Source organism: Sesamum indicum, linkage group LG11 (genome assembly GCF_026168435.1).
Source record: "Sesamum indicum cultivar Baizhima isolate 11 linkage group LG11, ASM2616843v1, whole genome shotgun sequence".
Classification (NCBI taxonomy): Eukaryota; Viridiplantae; Streptophyta; class Magnoliopsida; order Lamiales; family Pedaliaceae; genus Sesamum; species Sesamum indicum.
The window spans coordinates 16,751,429-16,771,393 of NC_142667.1; the positions used below are offsets into that span (position 1 = coordinate 16,751,429).

A 19,965-nucleotide genomic window follows, 5' to 3' on the forward strand; every position below is an offset into this window, starting at 1 on the left:
ATCCATGATCCACACCTGTTTCTGAATGTATGAATTGTGAAGTTGGCTAACCAAACTAATTTAAATAAGCATGGGTTTTGACTTGTAAGAGATACACTATAGACTTGACCTGCTCTCTATTTATTATTACAAAATATAAAGCTAATGATGGAGCAAGCTCCAACTACTACTTTGGTTTTTGTCATGATTTTATAGTACGTAGTTGATGCTAATATTTCAACAAGCAGAGGAGTAGTTTTGATTTTTTAACAAATATTTTGACTTTGATATAATTTACCAACCATGTGAAGTTAGGACAATTCATAATATTTTTTAGAGTTAATCACACCATCCTCCCTTATTATTACCATAATTTTACAAATCTCTCCTCATTACTACAAAACTGGTTTTATATCCATTACAAATTCCCACTTCTTTAATCAAATTAACGGGTGCTATTGAAGTCAACCAAAAAATTCATATAATCTACCTATTTTGCCCTTAGAGTAGGACTTAAATAACTAAAAAGGTTGTTTCTGATTCAAAACCTTAAATATATGTGTTTGTAATAATTTCAATAATCCAAATATATGTCTAGTCACTTTAATCACAAAATTGAATAAATTATATTTACAGAATACAATTAAAATGAATTCAGATCTTACCAAAAAAAAAACTCTCTTTTTTTTTTTAAAAAAAAAACAATAATGTTTTTAATTATATCAAACTTGTCAAGAAAATTACTGGAAAGTTGTAAAAGAAACAAAAAAATAAAAAATAAAAATCTTCATCTTCTTTGTGCCCTTTCTCCCCATTCCCATCCCCCGCGCATGCGCCGCTGCTGTTCTTCAACCCTCCGACTTTGGCGCGCCACCAAGTACCCTTATCCTCAGCGCGCACCACATTAAGCCTGTCATCACCCACCAACACCGCTACAATGAAATCGTCTAGCAGCTTTTCCTACCAAAAACCCATCTTTCTCAATCAAACCCCAGCTACCTCCATTATTCTCCGATCCCGCGAACGTCTTGCCCCCAGGTGAATGGGCAGCGATTCTGCAGAATCTGGTGATAGAATTTGGGAATAGCAGCAGCAATGGATGGGGTAATGTCTGATGGAGAGGAAGAAAGGAAAAGAAAAGTGTTAAGAGAATATTTTCGTCTTTTCACTTTTTCAGTTTTTGTTGATTTCTTCTTAAATTTATAAGCGAGGGCGAAATAGTCTATTTCATAGTTTCCATTAAATTTTATTGACTGCCGTTAACCAAGTGGGAGGTATATGTAATTTTAATAATATAATGGGGAAATTTTGTATATTCTTGTAAAAATAAGGGAAGCTGGTGTAATTATTCCTATTCTTTATGCAACCTCAATTGTTTATTTCGGGTACATTGGTACGCGAATCCTTAGCTGCCTTCCAGAAAATACAGAGCAGGTCAGGATACTGAGTCACGGACAAAATGAATCTTGGAACATGGAAAATTGGATTCAACTTCCACTACGCTGCTGTTGGTTTCTTTCTCATAGCTTTGGTTTCTGCTGCGCTTTATCTAACAAGCGAAAATGGGGGCATCCTACAAGCCCGGGACTCGCAGCAGACCGCAAGAAAAGAAGAGGAAATCAGATTATACAATGAAGAGGGAATTCCGGGGACTGATTCGGTTGGGTGGTGCAACTTGTTTTCAGGCAGGTGGGTTTATGACAACCCATCATCATCATCATCATCATCATCATATCCATTATACAATGAGGCAAATTGTTCTTTCATGCTGGATGAGTTTGCTTGTGAGAAGTATGGGAGAAAGGACTTCAAATATCAGAACTGGAGATGGCAGCCTCATGACTGTGATCTTCCAAGGTCCTCAATCTCTGACTCACAAACGTTTTATTATTTTTCTGATTGTTTTTGCAAGTTGAATAATCAGATATTTTCTGAATTTTGTGAATAGGTTTAATGGGACAGCATTGTTGGAGAAAATAAGGGGGAAGAAGCTTGTTTTCGTCGGGGATTCCTTGAACAGGAACCAATGGACGTCACTGCTTTGCCTTATCGAGTCTTCCATCCGTCAATCCTCACCTAAACTGGTGAACCGAGACGGCAATATGTTCATCTTCCAGGCAACTGTAAGACAATTTTAATTTCTTGTTTTCCGTTTCCGGGTTTCTTTCATATTTCAAGTTTGTTGCTTTTTTCCTATTTCTTGGCATAGTTGAAAACTTGAACTGGAGTTTCCTTAATGAAGGATTACAACGCAACAATCGGGTTCTATTGGTCTCCGTTCCTGGTGGAGTCCAATTCTGATGATCCATACAGACATCATGTGAAAGACCGTATAATTCGAATTACGGCTATAGAAAAGCACGCGAAGCACTGGACTGATGCAGATATACTCATCTTCAATTCCTTCATGTGGTGGCTTGAGCCAACCATGACTGTCTTGTAACTACTACTATTCATATATGTCTCTCTTTTTCCTCAAACATAACATATATATATATATATATGTAATTGTGATCATGCGTTTGTTGCATCAGATGGGGATCATTCGGCAGCCCTGATGCAATCTACAAAAGGGTAGAGATGAGGCTGCGTCTTTATGAAATGGCTCTAAGCACATGGGCAGAATGGTTGGAAATCAACATCAACCGCACCAAAACTAAGCTCTTCTTCATGAGCATCTCACCTTATCACTATCAGTATGATTAATTAATCAAATCCCTTTCCAATTCACTTTTTTATTTCTCTCTGCCATTAGTATCATTTTAGTTGAAACAATTCTTGATTTCCTAATACTGCAGCGGTGAAAGTTGGGATGAGCCGCAGAACTGTTACAACGAAACTGAGCCAATTACGAAGGAGAGTTACTGGGGAATTGCAACAGATCGTGACATGATGCGCATAGTGAAATCAACTATACAGAAGCTGGAAACAAGAGGGCTGAGAATTGAATATCTCAACGTAACAAATTTGTCTGATTACAGAAAGGATGCTCATCCTTCTATCTACAGGAAATTTCACCAACCTCCAAGTCAAGAGCAATTAGCAGACCCCAAGAGCTATTCTGATTGTGTACATTGGTGCCTTCCAGGAGTCCCTGATACCTGGAATTACATCCTTTATTCTTACATAATCAACTCCACATAAAAATACAAACTTTGCAGTGAAAGATGACAAGAAAGGGATTATAGCTTAGAATCTTCTTAAGTTAGTTCTTCAATTTTATTCACATTTTTTGACTGAAAGTATTCGTTTGGATTTTAGAACACTTGACGTATTTTATACTTTCAGACAAAATCCGTCGGAGATTATTTTTGAATTGTAGTGGCATTAGATTATGTTTGATCTCATACGGAGATCAAAATATTTTATAGATCGTCGTGATCTTGTGCCATCAGAAGGATGCAAATTCCCGCATCGGCTGTTGGATTTGGAACTTTGATGTTGGATTTGAATTGATTGTGCACGTGGGCAACTGCTAAGATCCAAGTACTTTAGTCACTACTTTCTACACTAATCAAGAAACATACAAATTTTAATATTGTGTTGAAGTACATTGGAAGAAGAGAAAAGATTGTTGTTAGGGCCCAAAATCTATATTTGCAGACCGAAAGGTGTTTATTAAGCTACTTTAATATAATTTACATAGAAATCGGGTTAGGGGTAAGGGGCAGAAGGCTTAGCAGTGACTGGGCGGCGGAATAGATGCAGCATTTTTTTTAGCTAGTAGATCTGCAGTAACATTGACTTGTCGATAGCCAAAAATGGAATTCAGCACCACGGAGCTCAATCCAGAAATGGGAGTATTTTGCCTATTTGCTAATACACTAGAATAAAACAAGTGGAGTCCGTTACTAGAATAAAGTGCAGTGATTTGCAGTATTGTTTTCATTTTAGTCCTTCATATTGTCTGTACTACTTGCAATATTAATTGAGAAGCCATGCACAAATTGTCCATTATCATCCCTAATTCCAATAGGTTTTGGATTTTCTAGTGATGATCCGGCTGTATATATTAAATTTAAACTACTGAAAAGGTGGTGGATCCCAGTAACCTTTACAGACATTATAATTCAAATCGAATTCGGGAACCATATATATGTATATTGGGTTAAGTTTGAGGCAGCCCATCAACTTGCACATATAAGTGTGATTAGGCCAACCTTGTTTGGCGGGCTATGTGTGGTATGGGCTGTGTCTGCCCAGTTGATTAATACGGACGGAGTGGCCATGGGCCCGTTTAATGCACAAGAACCCAACGCTATTGCAACGAAGAATACTGGCGTAGTCGACTAACACAAATCACGTTGGATAAGCTTGGGCCTGACTTTCAAGTTGGATAGTACTTAAGGAATCCTAACAAACGAGGATAAAATGAAAACTCTATCAACTAAAAGGTAATAAAAATCGTTTTGATTCTCAATGATATGTCTTTTAATATTCATCAAATTCCCTATCGTTTTTGGATCAAGTTCTTGTGCAATAATTCATCAACAACGTGAGATTATTGTCAAACTAAAGGCAAAACATTCAATAACATACCTAATGCACGCCATTTATGCCACTACATTTCATGTAATTTCCCCTAGTTTTCATGTGTCGTAATTCATCAAACACAGTAATATTAGTTCAGTTGGAACACACATTGGATAAACGACCCTGTGTACAAATTCTTAGTAAATATAGAAAAGTGCAAAGCATAAATTCATGGCTGCTTTTGATGAAACGGAGAATAGAAGAAGGAAAAATGGCTCTTAAAACATGGAAGAATATGGTGAAGTTCCCTCACCTGGCAAGTCTCGTCCTCCTGGCCTTACTCGCTGTTGCTATTCATCTAACACGCAACAAAGGGAACGACGCAGTCCAGCTAGAAAACCAAGTCTTGCTCAAAGAAGACAGTAGTAAGAATGATTCAGCTCCAGGATGCAACTTGTTTTCAGGCAGATGGGTATACGACAACGTGTCGTACCCTCTTTACAAGGAGAGACAATGTTCTTTCATGGAGTATGATTTTGCTTGTGAGATATCTGGGAGACAGGACCTAAAGTACCAAAACTGGAGATGGCAACCTCATCTTTGTGACCTTCCCAGGTTCCTAAAATGACAAATTATGTTATGTATATATATATTTCTTGTGAGAACATTTTGCTGGTTTTCTTGAAAGTTTAATTTAAACATGTAGACTAATAATAGGTTTAATGGGACGGCGTTGTTGGAGAAAATAAGGGGGAAAAAGCTTGTGTTCGTGGGAGATTCCTTGAATAGAAACCAATGGAGATCGATGCTTTGCCTGATTGAATCATATCTTCCTCCATCATCAAAGAAATCAGTGAAATTGACCGGCAACTTGTACTCCTTTCACTCCACTGTAAGACTTTTTTCTACGAGTTCCGGCAATTAAATTAACAGTTTCCATATATATTGCACAGTCAATTTTTGTTGTCTGAATGAAGGAATATAATGCGACAATCGGGTTTTATTGGGCGCCAATGCTCGTGGAATCGAACTGTGATGACGCAGTGACCCACCGCGTGCGGCCTCGTATTGTTCGAATTAAGTCAATAGAAACCCACGGCAGGCATTGGATTGATGCAGATGTACTGGTGTTTGACTCCTTTACTTGGTGGATGGATCCGATGATGACAATCTTGTAAGTATTATTACAGTATCAAAAACCAATATTATACACCAGTTCATCTTTCTCTACATATGTTATAACGTTGATGATATATATCTATATGGGTCAGGTGGGGATCATTTGAGAGCCCTGATGCAATATACAAAAAAGTCGAAATGAAGCTGCGTCGGTATGAAATTGCATTAAGCACTTGGTCAGATTGGCTGGAAATTCACATCAATCGAACCAAAACCAAGTTGTTCTTCATGAGCCTCTCACCTTATCCTTTAGGGTATGCGTAGTCATGACGCCGTCAGCTTTTCATTTCATGATATCATGATATAGACATTCGACAGCCCACAAACAAGAAATTTACCTGTCTCTTGTTCCATCATTTACAATTCATACATACGACTTTTCATGCTCCAACAATAATTAACTAATCCATGGTCATGAATCATGATGTATAGAAATACAGTATGGAGCACGGACGACAGCTGCCACAACAAAAGTGAGCCAATCTTGGACGACAGGTACTGGGCAAGTGCTGCAAACCGCAGCATGATGCAAATAGTGGAATCAACGATAGAGAAGCTGGAGGAAAGAGGGTTGAAAGTAGAATATCTCAACATAACGCAGCTGTCGGGTTACAGGGAAGATGCCCATCCATCCATCTTTAGAACCTTTTGGGGTACACTAACCAATGAGGAAGTTAAAAACAACGTCCAAAGATATGCGGATTGTATGCATTGGTGTCTTCCAGGAGTGCCTGATGTTTGGAATCAGATCCTTTATGCCTATATTATGAGATCCTGATACCTTTATATATGCATATGAATATGATTGTTTCTGCTTCTGCAGCCTGCTTTAATTAGGCCTCAATAGTTCTGTATCTGTACACGAGAAGTTGTTGAAATGGAAAAATTGACCTTCTCTTTATCTTTTCATCTCCAAAGTCAAGTGAATTGTATGTGGTTTCCCTTTTAGTAACTTGGATTTGTATACTTAACTAACTTACTTGATCCAGCTAGATTGATATAGATACTTGATATAGAGAAATTATTTAATTCCCTGTAATTTCAAGAAATTCTTTAATTATAGTGCATGGCCTAGTACGTACCCATGTTCCTGCCTGAATTTATCAAAAAGATTCTTTAATTGTAACATCTCCGGATCCCTCATTTTAATTCCCCATCTTTTCCTTTTTCCCTCTCCTGCAACTCTTATTCAGGAAAACATTTTAGTCGAATCAGAGAATTGATTCTTTGCAACTTAAGTAACAAAATAACAATCTAAAATATTTTTTAGCAAAGAGCATATTTTTGTTGTTGTTGGTTTATCAAATATCTGCATGTAACTAATTTAGTATACATTCTTATGTAGATATATAAAAATGTCCTTATTCTTCTACACTCAAATGTATCACATGAAGAATATTTTACTTAATAGAGAACTATAATCTTGGACCCCTTTATTGCTCTTAAATGCCCTTATTCTTCTTTACTAAAATGCATCCATGGTATTTTTTAAATAATTTCTCTTGGTCTCAAATGTAGATAACTATTGATTATTGATGCTATTATATATAACAGAATAATATTATACTTAATACTTTTTTTTTCCCAGAATTAGTTCATAATTCATCCAACTTGAAATGTAATTTGTATTTTCTTTTAGAATACAATTCATTCCCTAAAGTACCCAAAATAAATACACTTATCCCTTCTAATATTTATTAGTAAACAAAATATATTTACATAATCCATCTTAAGACTTACATCATCAAACATGCGGGCAGCTGTATGCATATGCAAAAGCCCCTGTGCGTTGTGACATTCATGTGAGCTGAAATTCGTTGATTTCGAATCTCAATTTCAATTTTCAACAGTCCTTTTGACTTCTCTTGTCTGCCACATATTTTAGTTAGCTATTTATTTTTTACATTCAAAGCATTTGTCTAAGTGAAAGCGCGACAGACTATGTCTTTATTAGGGGAAGGCATAATGATCATTAAAAATTCCTGATCCATAGTAAGCAGGCTCATATGTTTACTTGTAAGTATAATAATAATAATAATAATGAACTTACTAAATCCTACTTCTTTCTCATGTATTCTTCTACAGCCTAGACGACAGGGTCGTTGTCGGCTGACCAAATTCTTGAAATTGTTGGAGTAGCAGAATCGAGTAGTTCCCCTTCTCCCTCACACATCCATAGATACAATGCAGAGATGGCAAAAGAGAAAAACACATTTCCCCCTTATTGCTCTCCTCTTCTTTGTTTTCATTGCTTTCTCAATCCTCTATAGTGAGTCTAACATTCGAGGGATTCACCAAGACCAGCCTCCCCGTGATAGTAACGGTGACCAGCGACCATCTGCCGTTCAAGCTGGTTTATTGAACAATTCTAGACCGGCCCAGGTCCTTCAAATTTCAAAGAAACCTCCAGGTTACTTTCTCTTCACTTTGAATGCCTTCAAAATCTATATACGTTTGTATTAATAAGGTTGTTGCAAATTTTACTAGTCATTTTTGTGGGCTTTTGGATTTTTTTGAATTGCTGTTGTTCTGCGCTTCTTGGGACGAAGCAAACGAGGATCTCTGAGTTTAATTTCGTTGAAATCTTGGCTTTACTGCTTACATGTTCTCATAATAATGATGGATACAGTAAATTTTACTTGTTATTTTTGCTGGAATGTTGAATTTGATTTTCTATTGTCCTCTGCATTGTTGTGGGAGTAAAACAGAATTGGGATTGTTAAATTGAAAGGGTTTAATATGGTTTCTGTCTCTAACTTGTGTTTCTTCTTTTTTGGTTGGCTTTGTAGTCGGCATAGATAAATTTACTACATGCAGTTCCACGGTGAGGTATAGTGGGAGGAGAGCTGTTTCGGCTCTTCACAGGCCGGGATCGGACGATCTTCAGGCTGATTCGGCGGTGGAAGGGTGTGACTTATTCTCCGGAAAATGGGTTTTTGATAACACGTCATATCCATTGTATAATGGGTCTCGTTGTCCATACATGTCTGATCAGTTGGCTTGCCAGAAGCACGGGAGGCCTGATATAGAGTATCAGTTCTGGAGATGGCAACCCCATAACTGCAATATGAAGAGGTAGCTCTGTTATATGAATTATACCATATAAATTAATTGTTAGTTAAGCACTCGGATAAAGAATAATTTTCTTAGGTATTCATTCAAATGAACTTTTTTGATGATTTCTTGTTAATGAAAGCGTAGGTGGAACGCAATTGAAATGTGGGAGAAATTGAGGGGGAAGAGATTAATGTTTGTAGGGGATTCACTGAACAGAGGGCAATGGATATCAATGTTGTGTTTGTTGCAGTCTGCAATTCCAGCAGATAAGCAGTCCATCACACCAAATTCCGAACTTACAATTTTTAGAGCAGAGGTAAGTTGCATGTGTGTATTATTATGAGGAGAATAACACCAATGCTTTATGTATATTCCAATTTTATGTAATGTTAATGGCTAAAGTTAGCTAAGTTTAACAATTTAATGAGCATGTCTACAATCAAAAACTCTTACTGCAAATAATCTAGTGAAGCTAGTTAATCATAAATAACCAAAGTGTAGACCTCCTAAATAGTGCCTAGAGTTCAGAATGCAACAGATGTTTGAAACTCATCACATGGTTCTCATTTTTTATGCGGTCGTGACTCTGTAGAATTACAATGCCACTCTGGAGTTTCTATGGGCACCTCTCCTCGTTGAGTCTAACTCTGATGATGCGGTTGATCACCGAATGAGTGAGAGAATACTGCGTCCGGACTCAATTCTTAGGCATTCATCACAATGGGAGCATGCCGATATACTGGTCTTTAATTCGTTCTTATGGTGGAGACAAGGGCCAGTTAAGCTGTTGTAAGTATAATCCTGAATGTCTTGTACTACTGAAGCTTAGCATCTCTATAATGGAGATGCAAAAAGGTTTCTTGGCCTTGAAGCAAATGCTTGTAGCTCACATGTGTCTTAATAATTATGTTTAGATGGAGCGATGAAGAAAACGGTGTTTGTGAAGAAATTGGTGGGCTGGGTGGTATGGAGTTGGCCATGGAATCCTGGGCGGATTGGGTGGCCTCTAAAGTTGATCCCTTGAAGAAGAAAGTTTTCTTTGTTACAATGTCGCCTACACATCAACTGTAAGCCCTCTCTGAATTCAAATAAACTTTGCCCGAACGAATTTGGACTTGATGTAATGCTTTCTCAAGCGAAATTCCTTGGGGGTTAGGAAGTTCACGTGTCTTTCTGTTTCATAATTGAGAGATTCCGGAATGCAAGTATTGAGTTGTTCGTGAGCTGAATTCAATTTTTAATTCTTGGAACCAAGTTTCTGAGCTAGACTCTCTTCTGCTTTGTTAGACTTTTCACAAAGGTGGACGTCAGACCACGTTGGCTTAGTGGATATATGAAATTTTTTTGCCTGAGATTGAATTTAACTCCGAACTAGGGTGAATCATGGATTATAAGCTGACTGCACGACCGAGCTTATATTTTCTGTCAAGCTGTTCCTTCCTTTTCTTTCTCAAGGAAAATTTTAAGTAATTTAGTATCAATCGCCTTCTTGTTCCCATTCGTATAATTAGTCTCTTCATCTCTTTCTTTTTGTTTTGCTTTTCTTTTAATTAAGTGAAACTTTGGAGTTACTTTTCATGGATATTATTATTGACTGAGCAGGAAAGAGGAGTGGGAGCCTGGAAGTGAAGGCAATTGTTATGATGAGAAGCAGCCTATACATGATGAAAGATATTGGGGATCGGCTTCCGACTTACCCACGATGCGGATGGTGGAGAAAGTGTTGAGTAGGTTGGGGTCCAAGGTTTTTGTTCTCAACATCACTCAGCTCTCTGATTACAGAAAAGACGGCCATCCCACCATTTACCGCAAGTTCTGGGAGTCATTTAGCCCTGAGAAATTGGCAAATCCTGCTAGCTATTCTGATTGCACGCACTGGTGTTTACCGGGGGTGCCCGACGTATGGAATGAGTTACTATTCCAATTTTTGTGAAAAGGGGTTCACTAGATAAGGTCGTATTGGACTCGTAAATCGTGATCTGTGGCTCTTAATTCTATGTACATTTCAAACAATCAAGTAATGAAGTGAATCATGCTGCTTTTAACAAATGAGCAAGTTGATTATGTGATGAAAGACCATTCTTGAAGTGGATTGAGACGAATTATAGCTTTGTGGCTGATAGAACTGTCTCTTGTACTTATACTTTTGCAGTCTACCAAGTGAACCATATATGCATGGCTGATCGTATATAACATGAATGCACCAATACATAATATAAAACAAACTTTTCATTATGAACAATTTCCGGGTTGATAGCCATCAATCAATCATCTACCCTTTACTTTTATTTTTATTTTTTGTTTCTAGACATATGAGAATATTCAAATTAATTTTCAATTTTGTTCGTATTTAAGATTAAAATAGGATCTTAAACATAGTTTAACAATATTGAATTATACATATCATGTGATAAGTTAGCAAGATGATAACGGATCAAGTTCACGCCATGCCAACAGAATTGAAACACTGAGTTGAACACTTGTTTGAGATGATCGGTCAGAGGGTGAGGGTGGTATCGGGCTCCCTTTTGCATGTGGAGCAACATTTACAAAACCCTTCGTCTTCAAGTTGAAAGTCACCCGAAGTTTGACAAGAATCACCATCAATCAACCTTGGCACTTCTGATGAAACGGGTTGCTGTGAAGAAATGGAAACCATATCCTCAGACCCTCAATAAAGGAACATCTTGATCCATGCATGAGCACAGAAACACTCGAGATATATATATATAAACGGAAGTGTTAACATTCAACGTGCAAAAACCATGATGAGAGGAGAAACAAACTCCCACCTTCCTGAAAATCGTGCCATCTTCCTCCACATGCCACCCAGCTTCCTCGCAAAGCGCCTTGAGAAGATCATTAGAGTCAGCATGCTTCGGGAGATTGTAGTTGCCGTGAGCCCTTAGGCCCTCAAAGATTTTATGGGTCAAGTACCTTCTCCTTCGCTCCCGTTGCTTATTGTTCAGCCGCTCTCTGTCGGAAGGGAAGCGATATTTGGTGACAAGGCCGCCATTTTTGGTGGGTCGACGAACCAGCCATGGGCCTTTGCTAGTTTTGATGCATCCTCTAAGTAAATTGTTTCTTTCTTGTTCCATAACTTGTATTCTTCCTAAACCAGTTCCTTGAGAGTTAGCATTAATTCTTGGGACCATACTACTGTTATATAGATATAATAGAATGGAATGGAGTAGCTAAGAGGACAATAATTGAAAAAGAACAAAAAGGACGTACTATGTGATATTCCCTCAGCGTTCTTTCATCTGTGTGTCTTCTTGGACATGCCTATCGTGCTGTGTTGTGGGGTGTTATCTTTTTTGTCTTCCCTTTGTTTTCCTTGGAAAAGCATGAAACATTTGCAAGCTTGACCATGTTTTTGCCGGTTTTGGTATTAAAACTGATCTGGGGAAAGATATACCTGGAGACGCACATGACAAAATTCCCATAACTTGAAATTTTGATCTGCTGGCAACGATATTCCTTGCAGACATGCAAGTTCTACTTTTAAGAAGGGAAGATATTCTGTGCTGTTAGAAATCAAGACATGCTACAGTTGAGAGTACACAAAGACAATACGAATTCAACCCCCCTTCAGCCACTTGGCACTGCCAAAAATGGGAGAATTCAGATTTCCCCACACCAATGATTCTTCATCTTTTATATAAAACATTTTGAATAGCAGGAATGACAGATGTGAACCTGTGATTCAGAATTGGTAGAAGAGAACTCGATTAAGCCACACAAATATATTCCATTTATTCCTCAGGAATTAGTTAATTTACTTTACGCCCAAAGGAAAAACTACTCATTCAAACCGCTTAAACGACTGCTATGACTGCTCTCTGTCCATCAAACTAAATGACTTGCAAGTGCATTTGGAGTACTATGAAAGGATTTCATTCAGACATTGGCGTTCAGCAAAAACTTTACTAAAAACAATCCCACCTTAATGCAAAAGCTGAACAGCCTTGCTGCAGCATTCTGATATTCCAGAAAACAATGTTCCCAACTAATTATACTATTTGACTTGATTTATACAATGATGATCTACATGCACTGTACAATCGGAGTACTTACTCCGATATTTGACAGAAACACTATACACCAAGAGAAACTATAGTCGACCCATTCTCAATGCTTATCTCGAGCTTATACTTGATTTGGGTCTCTGGGACATTTTGCAGGCAGCCTTGCTCAATGCCGAGGATTAAGATACAAAGAGACGTGCACTTCAAGAGCTTAAATATGTGCAATCAACATCCATCTTTTGAGTTTCTGATAATAGAAGAGACAGTCTCCTTAAGCTTCTCGGTTATCTGCATAAACAAATTTACATAAATATATTATCTATACAGGGTGGACCTAATACACGGCATGTTGTAATATGAGAGTCATACCAGACTTGATGTATTTGCCCATTTTAACACTGAAGCAGCAACATCTTTTAAATGGCTATAACCTGCATGATCATAACTTAGAAAGTAATCAGAATTTTCTGTTGCTTCAGCCACCCACAGGCCATTTACTTGATCTCTTGGTCTCTTGGTGAGATTGCAAAACCCAACCTGTGAAGGAGATAAGTGAATCTGTTCTCAGAATTAACTATAAGTGATCCTTATAATCTACCAACAGTATTTCAGTTTCCAATCCACTTCATATCCTAGAAATTAGTCGGATTGGCAGACACATTACAGTATTTACTTCCCTGAAAAAGAAAATAGAATAGAATGGATGCTGTTGTCATTAGAAAAACTACTTTATATAACTGCAAGAAAAGGTTAAAAAAAACTTTTCTCAAGAATTCTCTTCTATAATCTGCAGTCTTAGTACTTATGTTCTTCACGATGTTTTTGGCTAGAAGAAAAAACTCAACAAATAGTTAATTGCAGAATAACAGAAAACATGATGGACAACCAAGATGAAGGCTTTTGTGAGATATCTGAAAATACTGACCACAGATCCTACAATATTAGAGTTTACTGGTGCAGATGAGTCAAATTCAGTGTATGGCAAGCAGAAGTTAATGGCCAGTAATGCATCCAGTGATTCCTTGGAACAAAATCCAGCTGTGGATCCATCCGTCACGAACACCCACTGCTTCTGTTGATGACCTTGTCTATATACCTCTCCCACATAAACAACAAAAGCTGCAATGTCAAACTCACTGCACAAAATCCATGCAATGTCAAACTCAATGCACAAAATTCAGAAGTGCCAGCAATTCCATGACATCAAAAGTCCTACCTCAAGATGGGAACTTCGCTCAAACTTGATATTGCAGTTGATGAACGAGGAGTGAAGAATGGCCTGCAAGAACAAGTTGTTGATCATCCAACAATTAAACATTTTTCTGACGAACACAGAGAAACAAATGCATGTTTCTGCAATCACTTACTCAAAATTCTTCATCATCAATGGAGACAGAGGTCGCCAATTGCTGGCTGATCCTCTTGCTTGTAGGTAAAGGATACCTGAATCAGAGCTAGATGGTACAAGGCCTCCAACAGCATATGCCTGCCCTTCGGAGAGCTCTAGCATCTAAGAAGCAATGAGATTCCACAGACGAGTCATAAAAGTTTTAATTGGAAAAGAACTAGAATTTCAAGAAACTTGGTCAGTGTGGCATGCATGTGCAGTGTGAATTCACCTGTTCCTGTGTTGGATTCCATATTGTTATCAAGCCTTTCCTAGGAGAACGTTCTCGTGGTTGGTGTTTATTTGTCAAACCAAGAACTTTAATCCTCAAAAATGGAGTAACCTCTCTTTCATTAAGCCCAGCAGCCTCCATAGCTTTCTGAATAGATATTTGCATGTCTGACTGCCTCATTGCCTAACATTGCAGGCAAATCAAATCAGATGGTTTGTAGATGGAAAGTCAAGAAACACATTTCGGCATACCTCCAACTTCGTTTTATAAGAAGCAAAAGAAGTTAATTGTTTTGAGCTCATTCCCGCCATTAAAACCTCTGGTTCCGCAGCTGTCTCAAGTAACTTCATAAGTTTGGCCCCTTCTTCACTTTCATGATCATAACCAACATTAAATTCTGTTTCCTTTTGGAATCCTGATATGATTCCTTCAGCAACAACATCACGCCTGGACCCAAAAAAAGCTCAAAAATCAGGTTGCATTTCTTCCTCTACTTAATTTACATACCATAAAAGGACTTATTTAGATTACTGAGAAGGGCATCAAGAAAGAATATATAGAGTAATCCAATCAACTGATCCAAGCTTCCATTGTTAACAAATTTATCTTCTGGCATCTCAAGTCCAATCAACTATATACAGTGTAACAGGGCAACATTAAGACACAAATCTGGGTCAGAAGGGATGTGGATTTTTATAGTTCCAAAAAGGTAAGCTAAGAACAATAAAATATTTTCAGGATGGCATGGGAAGTAAATAGAGGATTAAGCAATACCAGAGAAGGAAAAGATTTTGGAAACAATCTAGGGTATGCTAGAAACCCTATCTTATTGATATGTTCCTCTACATTAATTGAAGCACTAAAATATAGTATTCTAGAGTTCAAGTTCCGTTGGCACATTTATAACATGAAGCATCATATCTATGAATTATCTCGAAGAAACATAGAAAATATGATAGGTTACAAGAGTTCATAGTCTGAATCTCACTTTTACATGCCTTCATTTACTAAAAGATGGTAAAACGATTGTTCCCTTAATTAATGATCCTTGAACGACATATCCACTGTGCATTCATAAATGACCATATGATACCTGTAGCACACCTTCTTATCTTGCATACTTTCACACCCAGCACAAAACAGATTAATAATTGAAAAGAAGTGTGGAGAAATCTCTGGCAGACTAATATTTTACTTATTATTACAGAACGATATATAATCAGTTAAAATTGGCAACACAAGCATCACCTTTCATTATATAACTGCAGTGCTTTAGCTTCCTCTCTCTCAGACCTCACAATGAAACTCCCATTGCTTAACCTGGATGATATGCTATTCCAGTCAAACTCAGTTCATAGAACAATATGTTAGGTGACAAGTAGGTTACCTTTCCCTATACAAAACTGGATATATCCTTGTAACACCAACCAAAGTGCTGGGGACTGTGCCTCCAGTACCCTTGATGCATCTGAATGCCAATGGAACACCAGCACTTTTACCTAAGTGCAAGGTAAGCCCATGACTGAGGCTCGGGGAAACCAAAAAACATGCTGTAGAAACATATTGTAGCAAATAAAAAAGCAGAAAAACATAGCAAGCCCTTACAGAATCCCAATCTTTCAGCCCAATGACATCTGTAAGTGCCATTCATATGCAATAATAAACTAGTTGTCTTTGATGCCTGAAATGAAATATAGCACTAGTCAATAAACAACAAAGACCAACGATTCAACATAACAGAGATAGCAGAAAACTAGGACTGCAGATTGACCTCAAAGGGTGAAACAGGCCCAGGCCACCCACAGAGTTTGGCTCCCCAGATCTTCAGATGACAATACAAACTGTAAGCAGCAGGAAGTATTCTCAAATGGAATGGATGCACTAATGAAGATAACAAGAAAAGATATTGTACCCTGAGTTTTTGCCCCACAAACAACTTTCCTGAAGCAAGCTTCTGAGATAGTAGTTCATCCAACAAAGCTTTAACGGAATACCTAATAAATTCTTTGAGTTACTCCGGTGGAAATCAACTTCGTCCAAAAGGATTAATGTGAAAACTTCCTCACCATCCATCAGTTAACTCTATTTTTGAAGTTCTATCATCGCCATTCTCCTCCGTTGAAGCAAATTGATCTCCAAACTTTAAGTCATGGCTTTCACCAACAGCGGAAATGCAAAGTACTATTGAAGAAGGTGGCGCATCTCCATCTAAGATTTTCTTGATTGCTGATCTATGCCCATGATTTACTTCTCTCTCATACCTCTCACATGTAGGGGACTATAAGATTCCTGAAATGGCTGACTAAAATAAATAACAAAATGAAACTCAGATACCTGTACCGTAATTCTTCAAGCACATTAGTGACTGTCAACAATTTGCCAGAAAATTTAGCAGGATAGCACCTCTCATAAGAGGCAAGTTTCCAAACAATCCACTTATAGTGATTTGAAACCCACCTGTGTTAAAAGATGGAAAAATCAAAAAGAATGAAACAAAGTAGGATGATAAGAATGCACCAAAATATCCATGAAGTTATCTATTCAAGTATGACTCATTAACGAGTATACTACTAGGATTAGCAATGTATATATGACCCTTGACATTAAGAAAGCAGACAGAATAAGTGACAGAAAGATAGTGCAATACTAAAAAAAAAAGTCATTTCTTAATAATCAATTGGAAAACCATGTAGATGTGCACAAACTGCACGCTAAAACATAGCAAGTGATATAGGGAATTTGAATTCCAGTACACATTATAGGCATTGAAAAGCCACCTCCTACTAAATTCATGTTGATAAAGTTTAAGTAGCTAGAGAAAAGTTTTACTCTTTGGTCAAGTATTGGAGGGAAGCTCCAGACTGAGACAACATCAAGTAAAAAGCCTCTGGACCAATGCATTCTGAAGATGTTTCATTCTGGAATGTGTAACTTTCAGCAGCAACTGGGTTCATTCTTTTCACATGCTCTAGCAAGTTCACCATCTAATTTCAAGATAAATAGCGTAGGGTATCAATTCCAAAAGGAAAAGCTATCAGTGAAAAATAAGAATGTGTACATAGAAAATATACCTTTTCTTGAAGTGATGGAGGCTGTAAAACATATTCTTTGACATATGCTCGTTGAACCTGAAGTGGGTATCTCATTGAAACCCTCTTTCTGCAAGAAGGCTCTTCTGGTGCTGGTCTAGACAAAGCTAGAGAAAATATATGCCTCAGAACCTCAAACAAAAGATATTGTTAAGCAGGAGGTTAAGCTAAAAGCTTGATACTTTACCATTAAGAACTGAAGAGTTACTTTTGTTTAAAGGGGTGACAAATGAACTCCGAGGCTTCTTAAATGGAGAAACATAGCTAATCCTTCGAACTCTTCGCTTTTCACCTAAATATTGCTTATTATCAATGTGATCCGTTTTCATGGTATTTGAGATATCCACCAGTGCCCGATTGGATAATGACCGCTTCAAGGGATCAACTTTCAGCTGAACTGAATTTCCCAAACAGTCCAACTTTTCTGAAGAGCTGTTAACATTTGGGGGCTTTCCATCACAACTAAGTCCATTATAAGGCCTATCAAAAGTGTTAGTTGCTGCCTCCATATCAAACTTTGTAATCAAGTTATTCCGTGGTAATAGTTTCTCAGATTTACCCAATGACTGCTTCAGGTATGTGCTTGATGCAAAGGGTGATGTAAAATTCCTCAGGGACCAGTCACCATTATCTATCCCCTTCTGCAAAAATGGTGTACTAAGATCATTTTCTTGGTTAGAAGAACTACTGGGTTTTCCATCATCAGTTACTGAAAACTGTGGATCAGTGCTTGCATCATTTAAAAATGAATCAAATTCAGGATTTCCAAGCAAACTTCTCGCTCGTTGCAATGCTTCACTAGAAACTGATATGGATCTCCCCCCAGCAGTTTGAAATCTGATAGGAGGAGGCTTTGGAGCCGTGAAATCTTGAAATTCCTTTGCTGCAGTTCTGCAGGAATCAGAAGGAAGACTGGAAGATGTCAAAACCTTGGTAGAACTACTCAAACTTAAGGTACTCACATCCTCAGTCTCTAGATGAGATAGATTTTTGCGAGACTTTGTGGAAGTAGACTTTTTTTTTGTCTGTTCAAATACATCTAAAGACTCTCGATCATAATTTTGGTCCAGACCTAGCAAAGTTTTTGCTCTAAGTAGGCCAGCTGAAGATATGTTGACTGTTTTTCCTGATCCTGTCTGGAACATGGAATTTGACATATTAAGTACACTTTCTGATGCACTCTGCAACCTGGACTTCAATGTAACCGCTGATCTCTGTGGGTCCATCTCAAACATTGTTTTCGACAGAGCATATCCATTTTCACTTCCAGCAAAGTGGCCTGCATGTGATTTTGTTTAAAAAGAGATGCATTGTTTATATCCATCTTTCCTTGCGTGCTTACACCACAGTAGTTTCTTGAAAGCATATATTTATAATTCGTCAGAGCGCAACAAAAAGCTCAAATCAATTCAGATTTGTGATGTTGGACAAATTCCACTTCAGTTATACTAATCATTAGAATTTCTTTTGCTACATGAATGTCATTTACTAAAGCAGAATAGTTAATGCAAACAGTACAGCATAAAACAGTGAAGTTCTAACTTTACTCTGTTCCACTTGTAAAGCATGATCAGCTGCCTAGTCACTGATGTCACTCAAACAATTGAATATGCCAGAATCAAGTAATAATGGTTGCTTATATTACCAAATCAACAAACTGTTATTCCCAATTTAATGGCACCAACACAACCAAAAACGTGAAGGAGCGCAAGAAACAAAAGAAAAATACCTATACCCTTATCAGTCAACGTGTCATCATCCACGTCACCAAGAACTGAGCGTGCTTTTGCTATTGAAGACTGCATCACCTGAACAGACTTTCCCAATCCAGTTCGAAACATTGGTGGGTCTTCCTCAATGCCCTGCCCATTCTCCACCAACTTCGAACAACCTAGGCAATTTCAAAAAAGAATTAAACACTACTGAAAGTTCAGTTAATTAATAGAAGCTACAAATAATCTGGTAACTAAGGAATGGATATAAACGTGCCTAGAAGCAACAGATCGGCCATGGAAGGTAGACGACGACCGTCGGTATGTTGTTGGTGTACGGCGTCACATTGCTCCTCTTTCTCGACCTGGTGATCGGTAATTTCCCACCGGAATTTATTCCTGCCATCGGAAAATATCTGCCACGTCGACATTTCCCGGCACACGCCTAGGGTTTTGCTTTTCTAGTCGAATTTGTGTAGAGTAAGTGCAATTCAGAAAAGAATTGGCAATTGTATAAGAAAGCGGGAAACTTTTTAAAACTAGTGGCGCGTATCAAAGCTTTGGGCTCCCTTTTCCCGAATGTTTGGGCTTCTGAATTGTAAAGTCCACAACACTGTACAAAAACCAAATTAATTGGGGCCCATCCAATCACTGGCCCAATAGCCCCACCTTATAAATCATGGTAATAATATTGTTATTGGGGAAAAACAAAAGAATTACGTGCGACTTCCAACTCAATTTTTCTTTTCTTTGGCTAAATGTAAATTTCATTAATAAAACAAGATTATACAGTACAACAGTGCTCAACTGGTGGTTTCTCCCTCGACAG

The 19,965-nt window shown here is 37.8% G+C and overlaps 4 protein-coding genes across 5 annotated transcripts; 3 read left to right on the plus strand and 1 right to left on the minus strand.

The window, feature by feature from the left end:
* Positions 1-740: 740 nt before the first annotated feature.
* Positions 741-3,393, plus strand: LOC105174610 (protein trichome birefringence-like 34). Its single transcript, XM_011096766.3, has 5 exons — positions 741-1,836; positions 1,928-2,102; positions 2,222-2,418; positions 2,514-2,675; positions 2,778-3,393. The coding sequence occupies exons 1-5, from the start codon at positions 1,439-1,441 to the stop codon at positions 3,121-3,123; spliced, it is 1,278 nt and encodes a 425-aa protein (XP_011095068.2). The 5' UTR covers positions 741-1,438; the 3' UTR covers positions 3,124-3,393.
* A 1,286-nt stretch (positions 3,394-4,679) lies between these two features.
* Positions 4,680-6,532, plus strand: LOC105174735 (protein trichome birefringence-like 34). Its single transcript, XM_011096922.3, has 5 exons — positions 4,680-5,067; positions 5,170-5,344; positions 5,430-5,626; positions 5,724-5,885; positions 6,064-6,532. The coding sequence occupies exons 1-5, from the start codon at positions 4,697-4,699 to the stop codon at positions 6,407-6,409; spliced, it is 1,251 nt and encodes a 416-aa protein (XP_011095224.2). The 5' UTR covers positions 4,680-4,696; the 3' UTR covers positions 6,410-6,532.
* Positions 6,533-7,686: 1,154 nt separating this feature from the next.
* Positions 7,687-10,737, plus strand: TBL35 (TRICHOME BIREFRINGENCE-LIKE 35). The gene is made up of 6 exons (XM_011096768.3): positions 7,687-8,041; positions 8,421-8,706; positions 8,833-9,004; positions 9,281-9,477; positions 9,603-9,755; positions 10,291-10,737. The coding sequence occupies exons 1-6, from the start codon at positions 7,816-7,818 to the stop codon at positions 10,619-10,621; spliced, it is 1,365 nt and encodes a 454-aa protein (XP_011095070.1). The 5' UTR covers positions 7,687-7,815; the 3' UTR covers positions 10,622-10,737.
* Positions 10,738-12,613: 1,876 nt separating this feature from the next.
* Positions 12,614-19,637, minus strand: BRCA2B (BRCA2-like B). 2 transcript variants are annotated; one of them, XM_088875153.1, is made up of 19 exons: positions 19,414-19,637; positions 19,160-19,315; positions 17,612-18,703; positions 17,407-17,531; positions 17,165-17,319; positions 16,670-16,792; positions 16,402-16,596; positions 16,248-16,329; positions 16,107-16,157; positions 15,941-16,016; positions 15,723-15,834; positions 15,584-15,655; positions 14,587-14,782; positions 14,336-14,518; positions 14,084-14,226; positions 13,933-13,995; positions 13,642-13,852; positions 13,086-13,253; positions 12,614-13,004 (listed from the first exon to the last, which is right to left on the minus strand). In XM_088875153.1, exons 1-19 carry the CDS (start codon positions 19,565-19,567, stop codon positions 12,942-12,944), a joined length of 3,420 nt encoding a protein of 1,139 aa, XP_088731279.1. In that variant the 5' UTR covers positions 19,568-19,637; the 3' UTR covers positions 12,614-12,941. The 2 variants fall into 2 exon arrangements, with proteins under 2 accessions (XP_088731279.1, XP_011095226.2); XM_011096924.3 differs by having other exon boundaries at positions 19,154-19,315.
* Positions 19,638-19,965: the final 328 nt, after the last annotated feature.